General features: G+C 42.2%; 1 protein-coding gene across 1 annotated transcript in view; it reads right to left on the minus strand.

Annotated features, from left to right (window-relative positions):
* Nucleotides 1-23970, minus strand: part of FANCC (FA complementation group C) — a 62231-nt gene that overhangs the window by 21600 nt on the left and 16661 nt on the right. The window contains exons 6-9 of the mRNA XM_083352572.1: nucleotides 12814-12933; nucleotides 11521-11585; nucleotides 10023-10184; nucleotides 7547-7703 (exon numbers count right to left, since the gene is read on the minus strand). Coding sequence (XP_083208698.1) covers nucleotides 7547-7703; nucleotides 10023-10184; nucleotides 11521-11585; nucleotides 12814-12933 — 504 coding nt within the window. The remainder of the gene's footprint in view (nucleotides 1-7546; nucleotides 7704-10022; nucleotides 10185-11520; nucleotides 11586-12813; nucleotides 12934-23970) is intronic.

The following is a 23970-nucleotide window of genomic DNA, read 5'->3' on the forward strand; positions in this document are numbered from 1 at the left end:
ACTCCCCTTCCTCGCTTGGGGATTTCTTGCTTTATGGGAGTTTGTCTTACCCAGGAGTCAAATATCAAAGTAGTAGAGAGAGAATTAATAATCTCATACAGTACCACGCATGTTGTTTAAAATGCTGATAATGCTGGTGTTTTCTTTTTTTGGTTGTCAATGGCTTAGGCTAGCCAAAGAAGTGCAGCTAGCCTTTCCCCTGCCAGTTTGGAGGGCTTTCCTTGGATCAAATGGATTGACCATCATCTTTCTGTGATCTACAAGGGTCCCCTCCATGGAGACTTTAGGCCCATTTAGAGCCCCCCGGCAAGGTGAAATCAGCCGTGGGAAGCAGAGCCCCGCTTTCCTTCAGCTGCGATATCATGATGCAAACCAGAAGTCCACCTTTTGCAATTTTCTGACAAGCAAAGTCAATGCATTCTCCAAAGCACCTAAAGGCAGGACAAGAAGCAATGGATGGAAACTAACCAAAGAGAGAAGCAACCTAGAACTAAGAAGAAATTTCCTGACAGTTTGAACAATTAATCTGTGGAACAATTTGCCTCCAGAAGTTTTGAGTTTTTAAAGAAGAGATTGGACAACCATTTGTCTGAAATGCTACAGGGGATTGGACTAGAAGTCCTCCAAGGTTCCTTCCAACTCTGTTATTCTATTATTTTGTTATTCTGGTATCAGGAAAGAGTTCTTCCTATTTTCTTACTCTTTAGCAGAAAGTAGCTACTGGCAAATGAGCTCAGAGCCTAGCCTTTTCTTCACATTGCAGCCTTTATTACAACTATTGCTTCATCTCTAATTGACTAAACATTCACTAATTGATTCACAATAATAATAATATCAGTAAAGAATTCCAAAGATGGTACAATTCATATTTGTCAGTTTTTTTTCTCTCAAGTTGCAATTTCTAAATCTTAAATTTTTCTCAAACCTTAGGAACAGGAGATAACAGTGTTTGGTGAACCAGACATAGCCCTTTTGTACTTAAAAGTCAGAAAGTAACTGAGAAATCAAGCTAAAAACTAACTCAGTAGTTATTATCTACATTTGTGGGCCTAAGAGTTGTTATTCCAAAGTCAGCCTAGTAGCTACAAAACATGACTATTAGGTTTACCCAACAGAATCATACAAAAAAGAACTGTGGGTTTAGAATAACATTTTTTTTTGAAGTTCCAATTCAGTTATAGGTATGATACTTATGAATAGGAATCTGTGTGAATGGCTGACACATCAAATTAACTGTTCACTGACAACATCACACAAAATCGCATCCTTTCCCTAGTTGTTGGCAAAAGATATTTACACAATATAAAGTGAATAAACAACTATTTTGTGTCCACTGTCAATCATTTGAAAGATTTAGTGTGACGAACTCCTCAAAGGAAAATTAAGATTTATAAGTTAGTTGTTCTATGTGCAATAGATGTGAAACTTACCATTAGTTTTTGCAATTTGTGGTAACTAGAGAATTTTCATTATCAGTTTCACTCTTTCCAAAAGGATGGAAACATAAGAGGAGCACACAGTATAAACCAGAAGTTACTAGACCATCACACTTTAATTACATGTAGAATCCTAGCTTAAAAATGTTGCGTATTATATTCCTTCCATAATAAAACTTAGCAATGTTTCATTACCAAGAATAGAGTTGTTGCTTTGAAATACAGTTCAGTGTGACATCTTGTAAAACAGAAAGGAATAACATTTGCTATATCACTTATATAGCAACTAAATGAAGATACATTCTAAAACATTTACATTGTATCAACTATTGACTTAGTCATGTTTTCTATTAAATCATTTTAACTTCAATTATAAGCTTTGCTGTTTGTTTTACATTATTTGTTAAAATGAAAAACAAAACAAAAAAAACAATTACCGTATATACTTGAGTATAAGCCGAATTTTTCAGCCCACTTTTTGGGCTGAAAAACTCCACTTCGGCTTATACTCCAGTCAACAAAAAAAAAGAACTGTCCCTTCGTTCGGAACAGGCTGCTGAGAGAAGCTGCCTCGCCTGCTGCGCCCCCAACAACTGCCGCTGCCGCTTTCCCCCCCCATCGCTCACCCGCTGCCCCCGAAAATGCCGCTGCCACTTTCCTCCCCCATCGCTCACCCGTGCTTTCCCCCCCATCGCTCACCCGTGCTTTCTCTCCCCATCGCTCACCCGTGCTTTCTCTCCCCATGGCTCACCCGTGCTTTCCCCCCCCATCGCTCACCCGTGCTTTCCCTCCCCATCGCTCACCCGTGCTTTCCCCCCCCATCGCTCACCCGTGCTTTCCCTCCCCATCGCTCACCCGTGCTTTCCCTCCCCATCGCTCACCCGTGCTTTCCCTCCCCATCGCTCACCCGTGCTTTCCCCCCCCATCGCTCACCCGTGCTTTCCCCCCCCCATCGCTCACCCGTGCTTTCCCTCCCCATCGCTCACCCGTGCTTTCCCTCCCCATCGCTCACCCGTGCTTTCCCCCCCCATCGCTCACCCGTGCTTTCCCCCCCCATCGCTCACCCGTGCTTTCCCCCCCCATCGCTCACCCGTGCTTTCCCCCCCATCGCTCACCCGTGCTTTCCCTCCCCATCGCTCACCCGTGCTTTCCCTCCCCATCGCTCACCCGTGCTTTCCCTCCCCATCGCTCACCCGTGCTTTCCCCCCCCATCGCTCACCCGTGCTTTCCTTCCCCATCGCTCACCCGTGCTTTCCCTCCCCATCGCTCACCCGTGCTTTCCCTCCCCATCGCTCACCCGTGCTTTCCCTCCCCATCGCTCACCCGTGCTTTCCCTCCCCATCGCTCACCCGTGCTTTCCCTCCCCATCGCTCACCCGTGCTTTCCCCCCCCATCGCTCACCCGTGCTTTCCCCCCCCATCGCTCACCCGTGCTTTCCCCCCCCATCGCTCACCCGTGCTTTCCCCCCCCATCGCTCACCCGTGCTTTCCCCCCCATCGCTCACCCGTGCTTTCCCTCCCCATCGCTCACCCGTGCTTTCCCCCCCCATCGCTCACCCGTGCTTTCCCCCCCCATCGCTCACCCGTGCTTTCCCTCCCCATCGCTCACCCGTGCTTTCCCTCCCCATCGCTCACCCGTGCTTTCCCTCCCCATCGCTCACCCGTGCTTTCCCCCCCCATCGCTCACCCGTGCTTTCCCTCCCCATCGCTCACCCGTGCTTTCCCTCCCCATCGCTCACCCGTGCTTTCTCTCCCCATCAAAGATCCTTGGAAGTAATGGTTGGAAAAGTTTGCAAGTCTTTGGGAAAGTTCAAGAAGTGAGAGGAATACCCTCCTCTTGAAAGACCAGATAAGGCAGACAGGGAGATGAAGAGTTCAACCGAGTTTCCTCTTTTGTTCAGGCATCTGCACCCGCTGCTTTTAAACTCGCCGGGCGCTGCAACGGCACCCGTTTTCCCCGGCAAGTTTTCCCTACCTGGCCCCTGCAGAATCGCGGCGGCGCCCCCGGAGAAGCCTACCCCGAGGCTGCGGCCGATTTTTCCTTCTCCAGGCCTCTGCCGCCCAGAGCGTTGTTTCTCCCCCTCGTGCGTGCGTGGGATGAGGCGAGAAACCAACAGCCTGCGTCCGTCTCTCTTTACGAATATTTCTGTATATATCTTATCTCGGGATCTAGACCTTTCGAAGGAGAAGGGGCAGCTGGAGTTCGTGAGTTGCTGTGGGACCCAAGGGTTGGGGGAAGAGAGATGGGAGGGAAAAGGGGAGAAACCTGCCGCTGGCTAGTTCTTTGTCTGATCGGGGAGCCTGAACAAAAGAGGAAACTCGGTTGAACTCTTCATCTCCCTGTCTGCCTTATCTGGCTTTTTGAAACGCACCACCGGCTGCTCCGTCCAGAAGCCCAGATTCGGGAGGGCTGCTTGGCTTCCACGAGCCCATCTATGTCCGCGGGCCCCCCCCCACTACCCCTAGACCTCCGCCACCGGCGGAGGCTGGATCCGCGCTCCGCAGCGGCAGGGCACGGATCCAGCCAGCGGCAGAGGCTTGTGGAGCACGGATCCAGCCTCCGCCGGCATGCAGGCAAATCCTGCTAAAGGGCTTCCCCCCACACTGGATCCGCGCTCCGCAAGCCTCTGCCGGCGGCAGGGCACGGATCCAGCCGGCGGCAGAAGCTTGCGGAGCGCGGATCCAGCCGCTGGCAACAGAGGCCTGCCTGCTTCTTTCCGCCGCGGAACGAAGCAGCCTGCCTCCCCAAACCTCCCCAAAAGAAGCAGGCAGGCAAGGCACGGAGATCCGGAGACCTGCGGACATTTGGGGAGGTTTGGGGAGGTGCCCAAACCTCCCCAATCATCAGCAGGTCTCCGGATCTCCGTGCCTTGCCTGCCTGCTTCTTTCCACAGCGGAAAGAAGCAGGCAGGCAAGGCACGGAGATCCGGAGACCTGCCGACGATTGGGGAGGTTTGGGGAGGTGCCCAAACCTCCCCAATCATCAGCAGGTCTCCGGATCTCCGTGCCTTGCCTGCCTGCTTCTTTCCACAGCGGAAAGAAGCAGGCAGGCAAGGCACGGAGATCCGGAGACCTGCCGACGATTGGGGAGGTTTGGGGAGGTGCCCAAACCTCCCCAATCATCAGCAGGTCTCCGGATCTTCGTGCCTTGCCTGCCTGCTTCTTTCCACAGCGGAAAGAAGCAGGCAGGCAAGGCACGGAGATCCGGAGACCTGCCGACGATTGGGGAGGTTTGGGGAGGTGCCCAAACCTCCCCAATCATCAGCAGGTCTCCGGATCTCCGTGCCTTGCCTGCCTGCTTCTTTCCACAGCGGAAAGAAGCAGGCAGGCAAGGCACGGAGATCCGGAGACCTGCCGACGATTGGGGAGGTTTGGGGAGGTGCCCAAACCTCCCCAATCATCAGCAGGTCTCCGGATCTCCGTGCCTTGCCTGCCTGCTTCTTTCCACAGCGGAAAGAAGCAGGCAGGCAAGGCACGGAGATCCGGAGACCTGCCGACGATTGGGGAGGTTTGGGGAGGTGCCCAAACCTCCCCAATCATCAGCAGGTCTCCGGATCTCCGTGCCTTGCCTGCCTGCTTCTTTCCACAGCGGAAAGAAGCAGGCAGGCAAGGCACGGAGATCCGGAGACCTGCCGACGATTGGGGAGGTTTGGGGAGGTGCCCAAACCTCCCCAATCATCAGCAGGTCTCCGGATCTCCGTGCCTTGCCTGCCTGCTTCTTTCCACAGCGGAAAGAAGCAGGCAGGCAAGGCACGGAGATCCGGAGACCTGCCGACGATTGGGGAGGTTTGGGGAGGTGCCCAAACCTCCCCAATCATCAGCAGGTCTCCGGATCTCCGTGCCTTGCCTGCCTGCTTCTTTCCACAGCGGAAAGAAGCAGGCAGGCAAGGCACGGAGATCCGGAGACCTGCCGACGATTGGGGAGGTTTGGGGAGGTGCCCAAACCTCCCCAATCATCAGCAGGTCTCCGGATCTCCGTGCCTTGCCTGCCTGCTTCTTTCCACAGCGGAAAGAAGCAGGCAGGCAAGGCACGGAGATCCGGAGACCTGCCGACGTTTGGGGAGGTTTGGGGAGGTGCGCGCGCACCTCCCCAAACTTCGGCAGGTCTCCGGACGGCGGCGGCTTGGGAGAGGTGCGCGTGATCCTGGAAGCACCGAAGCCTCGGCCGCGCGCAAGTCCTCGGTAAGCTCCGGGCGGTCACTTGCTTCGCGTTTCCTGAGGGAAGGGGGGGCGACTGGAGCGGGCGTGTTTCCTCGCCTGCTGGGCGCCGTGATTTGCCCAGGGAACACGCGTGCCCCGAATGGCAACGTGGAGCGAGGAAGCGGACAGCCAGGGCTTCCCCGAGAATACATTCCTGTGTATTCAGGCTTGCAAAATGGCGGATCGAGCCTCTGCTGGCGGCGGAGGCTTGCAGAATGGCGGATCGGCTTATACTCGAGTCACGAACTTTTTCCAGTTTTGGGGGGTGAAAATGGGGGTCTCGGCTTATACTCGAGTCGGCTTATACTCAAGTATATACGGTAAGCTGACTTTGTAATAATGCCGCTTGTGAAAGCCCTAATAAGCAGGCATATACATAGAATGAAGGCTACTACTGCTAAGCTTGTAAGCCACCCTGAGTCTTCGGAGAAGGGCGGGATATAAATGGAATTAAAATAAAGAAAAAAGAAAAAGAAAACACATTAGTGATTCAACAGTGAAAAGCAAATCCTAGATATATTATAGTCATTAAAAAGTTAAAAGTAATAACTTCCCAACTAATTAACAAGAAAGGATATATTACATGTACAAATCCTATGTAAAATTAATTCAACTGTTAAACTTATCATACAGCAACCATATAGCAACATATAATGTCAGTTTCTCATTTTAGAATACAGAAACTTTTCAAAACCCTTTATTCTGTATTTCTGGACATGTTTACAACAATTTATCACATTCACTGCTAATGAAATTTTATTTTAAAATGTGTCCTTCCCTCCTGTAGACTGCCACCAGATATAAGAGACAATTCCTGATGTTTAATACTTAGAATTTTTTTTATAAGCCTCATTCTTCAAATATGTATATAGGGACTAAGGGAGAATGGAAAAGCTACCTGAGCTTAGGATAATCTAGTTGCTTTGATGTTATAAGCTTCTTTTGTTTATAATGCTATTTGCACTGCATACAGAATTGTGTTTTTTCTCCCAAGGAAGTTTTATGATTGGCTTAGCACATATGGTACATTTTGAGCACTCAAGTAAAAGAGGATTTGGCAACTTAACTGTTTATTAAACTGTTAGCAAGAGTAATCTTGATAAGAAAAAAACAACATGATTAATCTCTGTCTTCCTCTATTTACTTTTTTTTGGGGGAGGGGTAGTAGGAAATTGGAAAGGAACTACAAGGGAAAGAAGGTGGAGATCAATTTCCTGAGAAAGTATAAGGGATTCCTTACTTCCAATCCATTCTCCTTTTCATGTTTTCCTTTAATTGGATGAACTGGATTTTGGTGTCTGCCTCTCCAAATCTACTAAATTCTAGAATTAGCCAGTCAGAATTTGAATTTTCCTTTCTGTTAAAGTTTATTGTAAGATTTACTTACAATGACATTTGGTTCTTAAGAACTGTAATAAGAATCAATTGAGAATTATATCCTGATATCTTTACCAATAATAAAATTGCCATAATGTTCAATAGCACGGCTCACTAGAGTTTATGTAAATTGGTCAACAAAACTGGAGAGGAGATGCAAATGTCTGGATGGTTTGCACCTAAAGATAAGAGTACTTGTGAATCTGTGAAAGACTTCAGTGCCTTTTGAACACAAGGAAGTTGAAGTTATAATAATGGGAGACTGCTGCATTGACTGGAGAGGTGGTAGGTGCTCTAGGGCAGGGGTCCCCAACCCCCGGTCCGTGGACTGGCACTGGGCTGCGACATGCCAGAAACCAGTCTGTGCAAAGAAGCAAAGCCCCATCTGTGGGATGCATGCAAAACCACGGCCCCTCAGGTGTGTGGAAAAACCTCTCTCCATGGAACCGGACTCTGGTGCCCAAAAGGTTGGGGGCTGCTGCTCTGGAGCCCACATGTGTTGAGTTTCCAATACTTACAGCAGACTATACTCACCAATAAAGAATCTTTTATCACACATGCCATCTCTTCCATTGACCCTGATTGATTGGATATTAATTGTCCAATATTTTGTAGTATTGCCTTCTCTAGACTAGGAAGGTGACGAAGCCATAGTTGCAGAACAGCAGCTTCAGATAAGGAGATATTTTTCCTGTATTAAAAAAGGAGTTGATATTTCTGTATATATTTCACTGAAGTGTTGTGCAATTCTTGCCTTTCTCCCTATTTTTATCTATTTTCAAAGAGAAATGCTCTTTTAGTGTCCCTTGCTACAAGTGATATTTCTAAACTTCATTCCAAATTGGGAGGATATGGTGCTTTTGAATACAATTTATGCAGCCATTGGACTTCCCATCACTCTACTTTAATCACCTTTGAAAATATCAATTTTTAAGAAAATAATGGCACAGTTTGTTTCTCAGCATTTCAAAACAAAGATGAAATTCATATCAAAGAGCTAAGCAATTAGTACAATGGAAACTTTGCTTGGTAAATAAATCAAAGTATGGCCAGACATAAGTCCTCTGCATTTTTTTTACTATGGAATAAAAGAAATGCCAATGCTCCAAAATCTATCCATTCTTTCTCTACAGAATTAATATTACACTATTAAAACTTGAGTAACTACTGCAAACTCCTAGTTTTTTCCCCCATGACCTTTTCCTGCTCATTGTCTGGCAAAGTCACCTTTGTTTTCCCTTCCTCTATATTACTACAGGTAGTCCTCGACTTATGATCACGATTTGTTAAGTGAGTTTTGCGCTATTTTATGACCTTTTTTTGCCACAGTTGTTAAGTGAATCTGGTTTCCCCATTGACTTTGCTCGTTAGCTCACAAAAGATGATCACATGACCTTGGGACAGAGCAACGGTCATAAATATGAACCAATTGCCAAGCATCTGAATTCTGACCCCATGATTATGGGGATGCTGCAAAGGTCGTAACAATGAAAAACGGTCATTCAGTGCTGTTGTAACTTTGAACAATCACTAAATGAACTGTTGTAAGTCAAGGACCACCTGTATTCGGTACAGTTTATTTCTCCATATTTAGGGTTTTGATTTCCCCCAATTTAGCATGGTATACAATCTACTGTGTGCATGCTACACTTTCGCAAAAGATAATATACATATGTACATAACCATCATGCTACAGTAATCCCTTTCAAGGTATGAAATGTTATGCAAAGCACACATTTGGGTTCTAAGTCAACAAGTTTATGTTTTTATATACATATATATATATATATATATATATATATATATATATATATATATATATATATATATATATATATATAAGTTCTTGACTTACAACTTGTGGTCAAGTGATCAAAATTCAGACGCTTGGCAACTGGTTCATATTTATGACGGTTGCAGTGTCCCAGAGTCCTGTGATCATCTTTTGTGAACTTCTGATAAGCAAAGTCAATGGGGAAGCAAGATTCACTTAACAGCCGGGTTACTAACTTAACAATTGCGGTGACTCACTCAACAACTATAATAAGGTAGGTCATAAAATGGGGCAAAACTCACTGTCTCTCTCACTCAACTGTCTTACTTAGCAACAGAAATTGGGGGCTCAATTGTAGTTGTAAGTCGAGAACAATTGTAACATGGTTGTTAAATGAATCTGGCTTTCCCATTGACTTTTGCTTGTAGGCATCCCCTACCTTATCCTTTTCTTCCAGTACATCCTATTAACCAAACAGAAAGGTTGTGGAAGAGAAACAGCAGAAGGAACTGATCACTTTAGAGCAGTAGCTCATGGTGTCCTCCAAACATATTTGATAATTGCTTCCCTCATCCCCAGGCAGTGGAGTCACTGATCACGCTGGCTGGTGGTAATGCTACATTTAGTTTAACACACTGAAATATCCTAGATTGAAGAAGACTTCCTTTAAAATATGGGTGTGCAAAACAATAGCTCCATTTAATTCTGAACAAAATCTAAAATAAAATGTGAATTTGCTATTTATTGTATTGTGATGTAGAGATTACTACTCTTTCCTGGAAAAAGAAAACACTTTCATCATATTTCTATAAGTGGCCAAAAGGCATTTATCTCTACTGAATATATGGATAAGACTTAATATTTTACGTTAGGCTAACATTTTTCAAAAGTATCATCTGAATCATCATTACAAAAAACATCATAGCAGTGGCAAATGAGTTATTTTACAAATAAAACACATTCTTTCTCAATTTACAAAATGAAATCCATCTGTAGAAACAGATTTCCAACATTTGCATCAATTATGCAGAATGCCCAAAAGCTCATCAAATGAGGGAATAATCAAGATAGTTTATGAAAACCCATGTCTGAGAACCTATCCATAAACTGTGAATAGATCCTAATAAATTCTTAGTCCAGCACAGATATATAAAATTAATTTTCAACAAATAGGGTTACTGAATTAGCATTTTTGTTATTAGACAAGAAAAGGTTCTTATTTTGGAGCCTACTTACCGTAGTATAGCCTCATTCACTGCTTCTAAAAACTGAGAGTGAAGCACTTCTTGTGGTCCATGATCATGATAGTTAAGGAGTGCTTCAATCAGTGGTTTTACATCAGGCAGAGTTATAAGAGGTACACAGAGAAGAGACATGGATGTTACTCGACCAGAGATGCTGTAGAAACAAAATTAGACCTCTTACATAGATGAGGAAACTTTTCACTGGGAGCTGGGCAGTATATAAATTTAATTTTAAAAAAAAATATTAAATTGTTCATTAAATACACATTGTCAAGAAGTTCTATTTGTAAAATGGCAAACTTACAGCACATAACGTGCCTATGTACTAAGCTCTTCACAAGGCTGCCAGATTTTGTGTGGCAGTGTGTAAAATCAGGCAGACTAACCTAAAACAAATGAACTTGCCTGAGGATAGAGAGCCAAATTTGGCTTAGGCTCAGCATTAACCATTGGTTACTTTTTAACTTCTTTTTTTATACTTTGGTGTGTACATGCCATGTCAGCTACTGTGTATGACAAAAGTCTGTAAGAGAAATTTATAATCCTGAAATCCCTTTTGGATGATTTCATTTTTTTATCTATCAGTATTTTTATAGTATTGCTTATTTTAATCTCTTTTCTGTTTTGTCATACATGTGTAGCCTGAGCAAGCATCCCAGTATTTTTTTTATTTAATAGTCTTTTAGCCAAAATGCTTTGTTTCCTTTCCTACTTAGCTTGATAGTGTCAATTTAGTTTTCAATATTCACTTAGGCTGCTTCATGACTGCAAAAAAGTTTTTTTTTAGTAGTGAGCTCTAAACTTCATTCTTTTCCTGCTGTAACTAGAAACATTCATAATGGGGGGGGGGGAATTAAGAATGTTAGTCCAATATATCTGGAGGCATTAGGTATTTCTATATGACAAACATGACAACCCAAGTCTCCAAGGCACCCCCCACCCCGCAAACCACTTGATTATAGTTGCTGAAAACTTCAATTTTTAGCTGAGGAAAAACTCAACATTAATATTAATATTATTTTAAAAATAAGTATTTAACATTAGTGTCTGTGAAGAGGGGGCAGAGTTAATATGGCAGTCAATGCTTGTAGAAAAGGGTTAGGGTTTCAGCCTATGGACTGCAACCACATCTTGATCTTTTTTGCTACCACCATAGATGTCTTTCCTGTCAAAAAACTATCATAGGCACTACTGCATTAAAAAACAACAACCACCCACCTGAAGAGAAAGTCCAACAAATGACAACTTTATCTGCCCTTTCAGTGTTAAAATTGGTGAAAAATTAGGACCACAAAGCAATTTGAGGACTTTCTTTGAGCTGTTTTTATATTATTTGTAACATGTATCATTTCTATAAATAAATAAAACCATGCTTATGCATAGTTTGGAATATGTCTATGTAATGTTAATAAGTTTCAGTCTTAAGTATCTTTCTATAGAACTTTATTAGCACTAGTTACTTACAAAGTTCTATTAATATTAATACCTACGTTTGTTGACCGTTAAAGCCATTAACTTGGGTTCTGCTGAGTTCCATCACTAACGATGAGACTATCTGTTAAATAAATGTAATTATCAACTTAAAATAATATCAAAAATCATCCAGTAATGATTACATCAGTGATATTTTCTCCCTGTTATATTTGTGCTTCCAAGTGAATGAATAATCTATTTGTTGAGGCCTGAAAGATGAGAAAATAATTTCTCCAAATTTACTTTATGTCAAAAAAACAATTCAAAATGGCTTTTCCTTCTAAGAATGAAAGTTACTTTTTGCTTTCTCTGTTTAAATTCTAGTTCTAACAATGTCCTATAAAGACATCCATTCCAAGTTTTTGTCTTTAGTCCTAGAGGTATAAAAAAGGTAAAGGTTCCCCCGCACATGCGTGCTAGTCGTTTCTGACTCTAGGGGCCAGTGCTCATCTCCGTTTCAAAGCCGAAGAGCCAGCGCTTGTCCGAGGACGTCTCCGTGGTCATGTGGCCGGCATGACTAGACACCAAAGGCGCACGTAACGCTGTTACCTTCCCACCGGTGTGGTCCCTATTTTTCTACTTGCATTTTTACGTGCTTTCGAACTGCTAGGTTGGCAGAAGCTGGGACGAGTAACAGGTGCTCACTCTGTTACGCGGCACTCGGGATTCGACCCGCCAAACTGCCGACCTTCTGATCAACAGGCTCAGCGTTCTAATTTCATTATTAATATGACTATTAATCAAGTAATAATGGAGTATATTTAATATGATGGACTATATTAAACTTCAGCATTTACACATTTAATTGGTTCACCAGTAAACAAGTATAATAAAAAGCTATGTACAGAAAATAGAAGAATTGTGCATGGTTTAAAAACATGTTAAATCCAATTTAGTTTTCATTCTAGCTCCATCCATTGCTTTGTCTTGGGTTTCTCATTTTGGCCACAGAAATTACCCTCTAGGCAAGAAAAACTGGAATGGAAATAAAGAACTTGCCCTACAATCATTCCCATTATATTCTTTACAAAGAGACAGCTATTATCAATCATATTTAGCAAATCAGCTCTTTGCTAGATAGGAACTTCTGGCTGATCTTTTATGCTGTAAGTCAAAGCAGCCACATTCCTCCATTTCGTAAACTGGTAGGGACAAGTATTTTAGGTTATTCATGAGAATTAGTGACAACTAAGAATACTGTAGATGCCTGACAACTTGGAGGAAGATATTAGCTATTCTCTACATGTGTCAAAATCAGGGGTAAATGAAGATTCACTTTGCCGAATTGCCAACTTATACAAAATACTCACATTTTCAATGACTTTAGAGTAGTAATCTACTGAGGTGAAGCCAAGAGTCGAAATAAACTTATTAATATCAGTACCATGATTTCCCAGTCCACAAAATGACAGCAGATAGCACAATGAGTTCTAAAAGGAACATGTCAACAGAGGAAATAATTAAAATATATTCCACCAATTTTTTTTATCTTATATGAAAATGGGGAAAGGATACATCATGTTATAGCAACAATAATGTGACTTCAATATCTAAAATATGAAAAGGCATGTTTGACTTAATAGAATACAGGAATCTACTGAAAGAAACCAGCCCAAATACATTCAGTAATAAACCTGCCTTGAACTGATTCAGTGATTCAGACTAATATACTCTTTTGGTGTAAAGAATAAAAGTAGAGAATTTTTTTTAAAAAAAGATATCGTACAAAAGAAAAACATTAATAAAAGTGGGAAAAGAGCAACATTCAACTCTTGCTTATATTTTTGTGGAATATTAGTTGGGCAGGTTAGATACTTCATAGATGTACTTGAAAATTAAGTATATATTTTCTACAGAATAGTTGTTTTACTGCCACCTAGCGGAATACATGTCAAAACTGACACAATTTTTAAATGTGGTTTGAATTTTTAAAACAAGACTGAATGAACATCGTAGTGACAAAAAGTTAAATGACAATGTACAAATCTGATAAACAGATAAAATCAAGTCTGTTAATTCTATAGCAAAACCCATTATCCAGTAGGGGAAAATGGTGTTTATTTATGTTAAATATAAATAATATAAATAAGGCACACATGAAACAGTTACCTTCTGGTCAAAGTGGTAACTATTTATCTACTTGCATTTGCATGCTTTCAGACTTTAGGTTGGCAGGAGCTGGGGTAAGAACTCACCCAGTCATGCAGTACAGGTGGAACGCTGGAGGTAATATCACTCCTTTGCTTAATCTCATATACATGATGTACAGGTAGTCCTGCAACTGGAACCATGATTGCCATCTCTAAGCAATGTGGTCATAAAGGTGACATCATGTGATTTTATCACTTAGCGACAACAATCTCAGCTATCCTAGTTGCCATCCTGTTAAGCAGGAAGATGTAGGGGTCTCAGATAGGGAATGTAGGAGTTATGTGTGAGCATGCTGCAGAAGCATTAGGAAGTGCAGCCAGTGCTGGGGTCCTGTTGTGACTCAGGGTCAGCCTGTGGGTCCGGCAGCCGGCTCGGATGTCTCGGATGACTCAGACGAGGGGGAGGAGGAGGGTGTTGAAGACGAACTGGTTGATGATGGCTTGGAGGCTTCGCAGAGCCCCCAGCCAGGGCCCTCTTATTTGGTGGAGACTCAGCTGCGTGAGGCTGACAGTGCAGATGATGAGGACCCACAGCTGGCTCTGTTCAAGGACGCCCGACGCAGGAGGCAGTCGAGCAGGAGCAAGCAGAGAAAGGCTGTGGGACTCCTTGGGAGGAGGCACAGGGAGGCCACGCCCTGAACTCTAATAAAGGGAGTGTTTGGGGATGGGCTGGTTGCTGAAAGCAACCGCTCCGTTTGAGGATCAAAGTTCCGGTATCTTGTTTCTTGTTCTGTTGTTTTGCTTATGAATTAAACTTGGCAGACGCTTTCCAGCCTCAGACGTTTTCCAGTCTCTACCGTTTGTATAGGGGTTGCCTTTCTGCAAGGCCGGTAGCAGGCTGGTACAGAACAGGTCCATAGGCAGGCTGGCTGGCATGGGTCATGGGTGGCCTGGCAAGGGCCATAGGCATGCAAGCCAACACAGGCTGCAAGTGGGTCAATGGGGGCTGCAGGCGGGTGCACATTATGGAGTATGGCTGTTCATGGGACATTTGCTAAGGAATATTTCCCCAGGATCTCATACTCTGTAATGGGGCTGCTTGGGAGAAAAAGCAGCAGAAGTAACTTACAGGAGCAACTTTTGATCTTTCCTGCTGCCTTCCTGTTTGATTTTACTTGTGGAAAGTTGACGGGAAAGATGCCCCTCATTCAGTGTCGTCACAATTTTGAATGATTACTGAATGAGTCATCGCAAGTTGAGGACTACCTGCAAGTATTTGGAGTGAACATGCTGCTTTTGTTCGCTACATCGGTGAATGTACATGTAATGTTGGTTTCTGCTGAGATTTAGTGTGTGCACGCACATGCATTCTATAGATGATGTCTTCATCTTCAAAGACACCAGCTATGCAATCAACAGAATAGAAGAGCATGCAAAGTGCACACAAATTCAGTAAGACATCATCAAAATAGTTCAATTATTATTACCCTTTCCACAAAAACATCCGTTGATGGCTTGTTGGGTCTGGTTGGGTCTGTGATTTTTAACTGAGTGCATTTTAGAAATAAAGAGTAATTGGCTCTTAAAAGAGTTTTTTATGCTGGTGTCATAATTTATTCATAACTGTACTCTATGCCCTGTACTCCAGCATCTTCTTGCTTACGGTGATTTCAGAGGTCATTCAAAATTCACACACGCATAAAAGGCATTATATTGTTAAATGTGTGTTCATGAGCTCTTGTGAACTGTTGGTGCAGTCCATGGAGCATTTAGCTTCAAAGGCATGTTTGAAGTTGTTGGTTTGACTTGTTTCCTATGGCTCTTTTATCCCTTTAGCATTTCAAGCGTAAAAAGTTGTTGTTTTGCTGAGTAAGGGTATGTCTATGATCCATAAATACTCGTTATTGTGTGCTGTTCAGAACTCTAAAGATGTAAATCAGGGATTTCTTGTATTTCCCAGGGTGGAGCCTCTCTCCTCAAAAGCAGCTTTTCTTCTTTTTTCTTTACTTTCTTTCCAGTTGAAAGTGGGAGGTTTTTTTAGTCAGGTAAATGGAAAAAATTAAACCAGATTGCCTGAAATTCATTTAACATTTTTGAGCAGAATGTTCCTATCAGGCATGAGCTGCATTTATATGAAGGGCAAGATGTCATAAAATGAAAGATAATATGCATGGATGTTGCATGACTTCATGGATGTTCTATCTATTGTTCTGGATGGCACTGTTCTTCACCCAATGCAGCATCTACACAATAAAAAGGCTCCTGCTAAAGCAGCAGATAGAGCAGGCATGTCAAACTCGCAATGTGTTCTTCTGTTCCAGCCTATGACCGGCCCTGTTTGAATGTCAGGGACAACCCCTTTTTATAGTCAACAGGCTGGAAAAACCCAACCAAATTTATTTACAAAGAAATCAAAAAGTTCAAACAAGAGTTAAACCGAAAGCTCAAACAAGAGTTAAACAGGAATAACAGACCAGGACTCTAGCAGAAGATCTTCAAACGGTTGCCTTCAGCAACCAGCACCTCCCACACCTTCCCCTTTTATCAGCAGTCCCAAGGCGTGGCTTCTCATTGCCTTCTCCTCCTCTCACCGAGTTGCCTCATGGCCTTTCTCTGTTCTACTCTGCTGGATTGCCTCCTGCTCCTAGCATCCCTGAATAGATCCAGCTGTGAATCATCTACGTCCAATACCTCGTGCTCACACAGCTGAGTCTGATGAGGAACATGATGGGAGGGGCCAGGCTGAGAGTCCTGCAGTGCATCAGAGCCTTCCTCTGACACCAAAGGCTCTCCAAACCCCTCCTCCTCCTCCTCTTCAGAATCATCAGACTTAGTTGCCAGTATCACAGGCTGACGCTGAATGACGTCGCGCGACGTATTGTGACTTTTTCCCCATTGCCGGCAATGGAGTGGGGGCGGTTTCGGCATGATGCATCCAGCCCGCGGGCTGGCAGTTTGTTATGCCTGAGATAGAGGATATGAATAGGAGAGCTTTCAGCCAATCAAATTGCATCCTTTCCTGGATCAAAAGGTGTTGGAAGTAAGTCACTTCCTTGTCATCTTTTGATTAGCCTACATGCTGAACAACTGAGACTGAATAGTGGAGTGTGTCATCCATCTTCTTTCTCTCTTTTCTTCTTTCTTATTTTACTTCTTCATCCTATACTTAAGAGACAAAACCATGGTGTAGGTTTTCTTAATTTAAGCAGTAATTTGTGGAAGAGACAGAAAGGATGGCTTTCTGCCAATTACAATTTCATAGGTTTGTAGTCCGGATGCAATTTAAAAGTTTTTGAAGCCAGACATATGAATGAAGCTACATTCAGCTGAAGTGACCTCATGAGCAATTATTTAGATTTTTCAGAGATAAGGCTTCCATTTGATCAGATTTGGTTCCATTCCAGTCCCCTTAATTTCAGGATTTTTATTTTGTTTTGGACAAAAAATATTCAATGATTTAGGAACAAAATCAGGCAAACCTATCAACAGCTGCTGGTGCTGGATATTAGCCACCAGATGTAATTGATTTATTCATTCTATTTTATAGATTTATAGACCATATTTCTTCAGGAGCTCAGTCTCTCCGCAAAATTTATCCCTCAACAAGCCTGCAGGTAAACTGAGCAGAGATATTATGATTGGACCAAAGACCTTCAGTGAATTTTCACAGCTGACAGCCCTATTCTAAAATGTTTGTCATTACATTAGCACATCACTGTGGTCTGCACAGTATTACTATTCTGAAATCAAATCAATGATTGTACACACACTACATACTCTTTTTTCTCTCATACACACACATAGTAAAACCATGCATTTTTATCCCCTCCCACCAATGTTAGAATGTTTTCTAAACTAATTAAATGAAGCTTCAGAGTAAAACCAAAACAAGTTCCTTAATATTTAAATCAGAGACTGATCGTTAGATTCATTGCACTTTAGTATTTAAATAAAAAGATTTTAAACAGTAAGACAAAACATGTACCATTCTATAGATCTTACTAAAAATAAATTGCTAATGTTGCAAGGGCAAAAGTAATTACTTATTAAAAAATTTTCAGCAGCCCTCCTTTATGATTGAAGAAAGAGCTAACTGACAGTATATGGTTTATTTCAAAAATCTTCATTTCCTTCCCCAAGTCTATCTTGTACAAAAGCTACTGGCAAAATTGAGGAGCCTAAATAAGTTAAGGTGAAACACACTTAAAAAAAACAACAACCTTAGGAGATCTTTGGAACTTTGTCTTCTACTATACTGTTGCAATCTGTATTCCAGAAAGTATTCCAGACAATTCTCTGCATACTGTGACCACCCACTTTATGGGAAGCACTGTGATTAAAGTGAACCTGGCATTCCAATACTGAATAGTGTAGTCTGCTCCATGTTGTCGTTATTATATTTGCAGTTCTCTTTTAATCACTTTCATGTGCTGCAGCTATTCAATCTACACCATCCAACCTGGAAGGAACTGAACATTCTTTTTTTGCCTGTATGATGGTGTGTCTGTACGTATGTGTCCACATTTTGCTATAGAACTAGAAACTCTGCATTTAATTTCTTATAAAAACAAAAAAAATCCAACATTTATGGCAAATGGTATTTATAACAAAAATGTATTTAAAAATAGTGAAACAGTGTATTTTCTGCCTCAGGCTTCAAACCATATAAGAAATATTTAAAGGAAAATGGGATGAGAAAGAAACGGGTAAAAGAAAATACTAGGGGGAACATTTCAGTATTTAATTTTTATTTAGTTACCTAAACATTTATTGACTAGCTGGAATAACTACTAAGAGACAGTTCTTAGAAAGGCAAAACCAAATGATACAGTAGGTACTTCCAGATGAGTATGACATGACTGCTAGCAAATAATAAGAAATGGCTTTTATTTCAAGAAGAGATATTGATAAAATTTTACCAATGAAACCTGGTTTCCTGGCTAGCTGAAAGGGGAGGTGTAGGTATAATTCAACATCATTTAGCATTTTGCTTTACTTTTAATAATTTTCATTGCTAGTGTTAGCTTTATAGGAAATTGATGATACTGAATTTTGAAAACAAATATGAAAATTTTTCTATTCCTACAATAAAATTATTTCTGCAATCCATTCCCACTTGATGTGCATAAGATTATTAACTTGTATATCTTTTTATTATAGGGTTGAATTTGCTGTTCAACTTTGGTTTCACAACTGTCTAGGTGTCCATTTGTTCTTACCCCAACACATGCTGAGCAGAGCCTCTCCCCCCCAAATATTAGTAAAATACATTAAATAACTTATTAAAATTTTCCCCAATAACAGTGAGACCATCACTCAAATCACAACTATCCTATCAGTAAAGTAGGTAAATGTAATTGAGATAAAAGTTCATTTAGAGTTCTATGCATAGTTATTCAGCTGCACTCACTTAATAGGCCTTGCATGAGGTAAATCACCTTATCTATAGAATTGTACTAGTTCTGTCATTTCACTAGAGTGTAAACGTCATTTTATTGAGGCAGACATTCGAATCTTCATGGTTCTTCTTTGATATTTTCTATTACCAGGTGTGGGTTTAATGATGTTTTGATACATGAATTGCCTTTATATTTTTTAAAATATAACTTTAAAGGGATATAGTTAAAAATTAGAAAGTGATTTACACTTTCTAAATAGATTTGATTCAATGTTAGCAAAATAAAAATTGGTATTTCTAAATAAATTCCAGCCACTAGAACTATAAATGAAAAGTACTGAAAAGAATTAGTGGATATAGCGGATTTTCTTTCCTTTGAAAACCATAACATAAATTAGTTTTAAAAAGTTTCAGTTCTCTGAAAAACAGCACAACTCATATTGCATGATGCCAAGTATTCATTCAAGGTAGACGATATGGTGATTAATGTGGAAATTATGTCATTTTCATTAACAGAGTGGTTTTACCAGGTTATGGTTGATTTCACAGGTTAGAAACCTTCAAATACTTTATCTTTCTTCACTAAAACTGGCAAGTAGATCAACAAATGAACATGGACTAATTTTTGTAGTTCTTCCAAGACTACTTAGAAAGTATGGTTTTAAAAGTATGCACCAGTTTTTAGTTATTTAGTTTTCAAATTCAAGGTAAAATGGAATTATAAAATTTCAGTAACTTCAACATATAATTTCACTGCATGCAGGCAGATGCAAACTTCAGTAAAAGAATTACGGTATGACACTTTTTCTAGAATCAGACTCCTCTGTATCTCTTGAAAATCTGCTTGAGTTGAGTGGCCCTCTAGACAGAATAATATGCAAGTGCCACACAATAGAAGGTGGTAACTTGAACACTTTGGAGGGAGTGTGTTATGGAAGCATAATTGCTTTCCAATTTGCACCATATGCCTCATTAATAAGGGGACAGTCATTTCTCTTGGGTCTGTCTAAAGAAATAGTGCAGGCTGCTGTAAGCCAGGGAAAGAAATTCCAACATATATGGCCAAGACTACCCAGTCAGGAATGGCTCAGTTTCATGTCTGTCATGTCAACCATATACATATGGAATCTGTGTTCTATTCTTCTGGTGACGGTGACCTGAGAGTGGAAAGGCAACTCTGTAGTCATAGACAAATAATTCCCTGGTCTGTTTTAGATTGACAGCTGCTGCAAACCTTGCACAGATGGAAGACCATCTAACATTGTCCAGAACAGGATAGCTTTGGATATAGGTAATTTTCTAAAGGTACTAGGGGAATCGAGTAATCATCACACAGATGATTAGTGAATCCCAAAAACTCACAAGCAATGGGCATGTGAATACAGGATGCTGCAACTGGTTGTAAATTTGAGCTGCCAAGAACCCGAAATGTGGTTATGCAACTGTGGGGGAAATATTTTACAGAAGTGCTTTAGAAGCTGTAAAGCATCCTTTTCAAGGTTATAGTAACTTTGAACAGTCATTAAACAATAAGTAGTAAGTGTCAGACCACCTGTAGTGTTAAAAGTCTGAATGATCTGTAGAGAACAGAAATGGCCCCGGCAGTTGATGCTCTAAGGTTCTAGCAGAATTCTCAGTTCATTAAATGGCTGAAAATAATGGACAAATGGATAGCATATACAGTAGTTACAGAAACTTTCACAACAAATCACTTTAGACACAGAATGGAGTTGTTCTTCAGATCCATTTGAGATCTTCCTCTATAGCAGTGTACGGAGGTATCACTTCTCTAACTCTGTTGTGTTTGGACAAAACAAACTGGTGACGCTGTGCCATATTCACCTCATTGATCATGATACCGGGCAAGAGAAACTGGAACTAGCAGTACCCCCGTATGATTTGATTCATCACAATTACCTTTGATTTGGACTCAGTTGCTTGCCAGGTTTATATTTTTCAGCTTATAGATTTTAAGATTGTGGATGAGTATGTGTGCGGAAATGAAGGCCACTACTTGCTTAATTGAGCCTAATTAAACAAATAGGCTCAGACTGGCCCCACGGTTAAGGGAGGTATTTTATGTCAGGGCTTTTCAACCGGTGGTACGCAAGCACCTGGCTGGTGGTACACGACGTTGCCTTCCTCTCCCCCGCTTCCCCCCCCCATTCCTTACCAGCTCATTTGCTACCGGAAAACATGCTGCTTGCTGGCAGCCTGCAGGCGAAGAGCGCAGAGTGAGGCCGCGCCCTCCCCTTGGACTCATTGTCAGCAACCTTTTCCCAGAAGCAAGCCTGAGGCTGAAGGAGACAGAGACATCCTCGCCAGGTAGGTGTTCATTTTCTTTTCCTCCTCCCTCTTCTCTTCCCGATGTTCTTTATGGAGGGGAAAGCAAAGCGGCAATGATTCCCCAGGACTCATCCCGCAGTAGCAGGTGGGAATCAAGGCCCACGTTTTTTTCTGATCCGCACCAAGGTATTTATTTATTTATTTATTTATTTATTTATTTATTTATTTATTTATTTATTTATTTATCTTATTACATTTATATACCGCCCTTTCCCGGAGGACTCAGGGCGGTTTACAGGGAATTAAAAACCAAAAATACAAAAGTTAAAACCAGTTTTAAAAAGATTAAATTTATCCCTGTACAAATAAAACCCCAATTAAAATAAATTAATCCTCAGCCTCAGGTAGGCAAAGCCATCAGAATGTGGAGGGGGAAATGTGCCCACCTGACTTGACTCCCTCCCCCCTCCACTGTTGGTGACTCTGTACAGCTGACCCCAACCTCTGCCAACTGGAGCCTGTCGGCGGAGGTCGGGGCTGGTGGTACAGAGTCGTCAGCTGATCAGCGGCCCTGTGTATGCGTCCTCCCGGCCCACGGGAGCTCTGGCGACTCCGTAAGGCTGGCCCTGACCTTCACAAATAGAAATCGAGGGAGACTGCCAGGAGCACGAGATTGGCGTTTCTCAGCCCACGCTGATCCCAGCCCATGCTCCTGACAGTCTCCCTCTTTGTTTCAGCTTGCTTTCTGTTGATCACCACGTGCTGAGAAACACCGATTCCCTCTGCTGCGCGTCCCAATTGCTTTCCTTGCAGCAAGGCAAGCAGTTGGGACGAAGACTCGAGATCCGGCATTTCTCAGCACGCGCTGATCAGCACACACGGAGAAACGCCAATTCCCTCTGCTGCGCCGTCCCATTGCTTTCCTTGCAGCAAGTATTTACTGGCCTCACTTAGCAACCTCAAGCTCCCAGAGAAGGGAGGGAGGAGGGAAGGGGAGGAGGGAGGGGGAGATGGGAGGGAAGGAAGGAAGGGACAAAGGAGGTAAGAAAGGAAGGAAAGAAGGACAATGGGAGAGGGAGGGAAGGAGGGCACCCACCCCAGTCCCACCCACCCCTCCACCAGAGACCCACAGATTCCTCCCACACAGGCACCCTGCAACCTGAGTGATGAGCTGCTTCCCCCAGCCATTGACTTCGCTTGTCAAAAAGTTGCAAAAGGTGATCACAGGATTCTGGGACACTGACCATCATAAGTATGAATCTGTTGCCAAGCATTTGAATGTAAATCACATGACCCTCGGGATGCTGCAACAGTCATAAGTGTGAAAAATGGTCATAAGTCACTTTTTTCAGTGCTGTCGTAACTTTGAACAGTCACTAAGCGAAATGTTGTAAGTCGAGGACTACCTGTACTTTATCATATATATTTTTTGGTCACGTTTTTGACACCTTGCTGGGCGACTGGTGGTACTCGGGGAGTGCCTTATCCTAAAAGTGGTATAATGGGTGAAGAGGTTGAAAAGCCCTGTTTTATGTGATTGAGGAAAGTTATAAATGCTTTCAAAGTCTTCCCCCTGACCCAGAAGACTTTTCTAAATTTAGGCTACTCTGAAATATTCCATTGAGCAAGGTGACTTAGAAAGTTTTGGCCACAGAATTTCAGGATGGAATTAATTTTCTGAATCCATGTCAATTGGTATTCATTCAGGAAATGAAATAGAATGGCTTTAGTCACCTTGATGGAAGCCAGTGGAGAAATGTAGACCTTTCTCTTCACCTAGGCCTCTCAGTAGATTTCAGTAACGTTGACCCAATGGGTATTTTTATAGCTTGCCTTGAAAAGGGCTTGGGGGCATTATTTTTCTGTGGTGCAGGTCCTCCCTGTCACGTTATGTCCAGAAGGGGGTGCTAAGGGACTACTGTTAGATAACTACCGTGGGTCGCAGATTTCTTATGTCCTTCACGTTTATATCTTGTCTCCTATATTATCTAATCTGTATGCAACCATAAGGGAATAGTCATTTGGAGCTTTGGAGCTGTGCCATCTGTCTGCAGATAACAACCTTTTCTGTTGCTCTTTACCTTATCATTCTAATGAAACAGTAATACTCTTGGTATACCTGATTAATATGCTTGATATTGGGCTTGAGTGACGGACAACATATTGAAATTAAACCCAGACTGAATGGATATTTGTAAGAAAAAAAAACAGATTCTGAATTAAGCTGAAACTTGCTCAGAATGCGGTTGTACTCCTCCCAAAGCAACAGGTTTGTACTTGGGATGTGGTCTTGGAGCTCCACTTGTCATTGGATTGAAAAGGGCACTTTTTCACAATGATAGCTAATGTGTTAGCTGCTTTTCTTCCTGCGTTAGCTGGACTTAGCAAAAATTATCCATACTTTTGTTACAATCCACTTTGAATACTGCTGTGCGCTATGAAAATTGCAAATTGTGCAAGATGCAATGGCTAGCTACTGACTGGTGCAAGATACAGGGATTATATGATCCAATACTGAAATATCTGCATTGGCTTCCAAGTCCAGGTACTGATCCCAGCATTGATCTAAAAAACTGTAAATGCCTATTTTCTCAGAGAGAAGATACTTTGGCTACTTAAATGAACAGGGAATACCTTTCTGAAGATATTCTTGCTACCAGACATTTAACAACTTCAGGTAATCCTCGACATAC

Source organism: Vipera ursinii (genome assembly GCF_947247035.1).
Source record: "Vipera ursinii genome assembly, chromosome: 2".
Lineage (NCBI taxonomy): Eukaryota > Metazoa > Chordata > Lepidosauria > Squamata > Viperidae > Vipera > Vipera ursinii.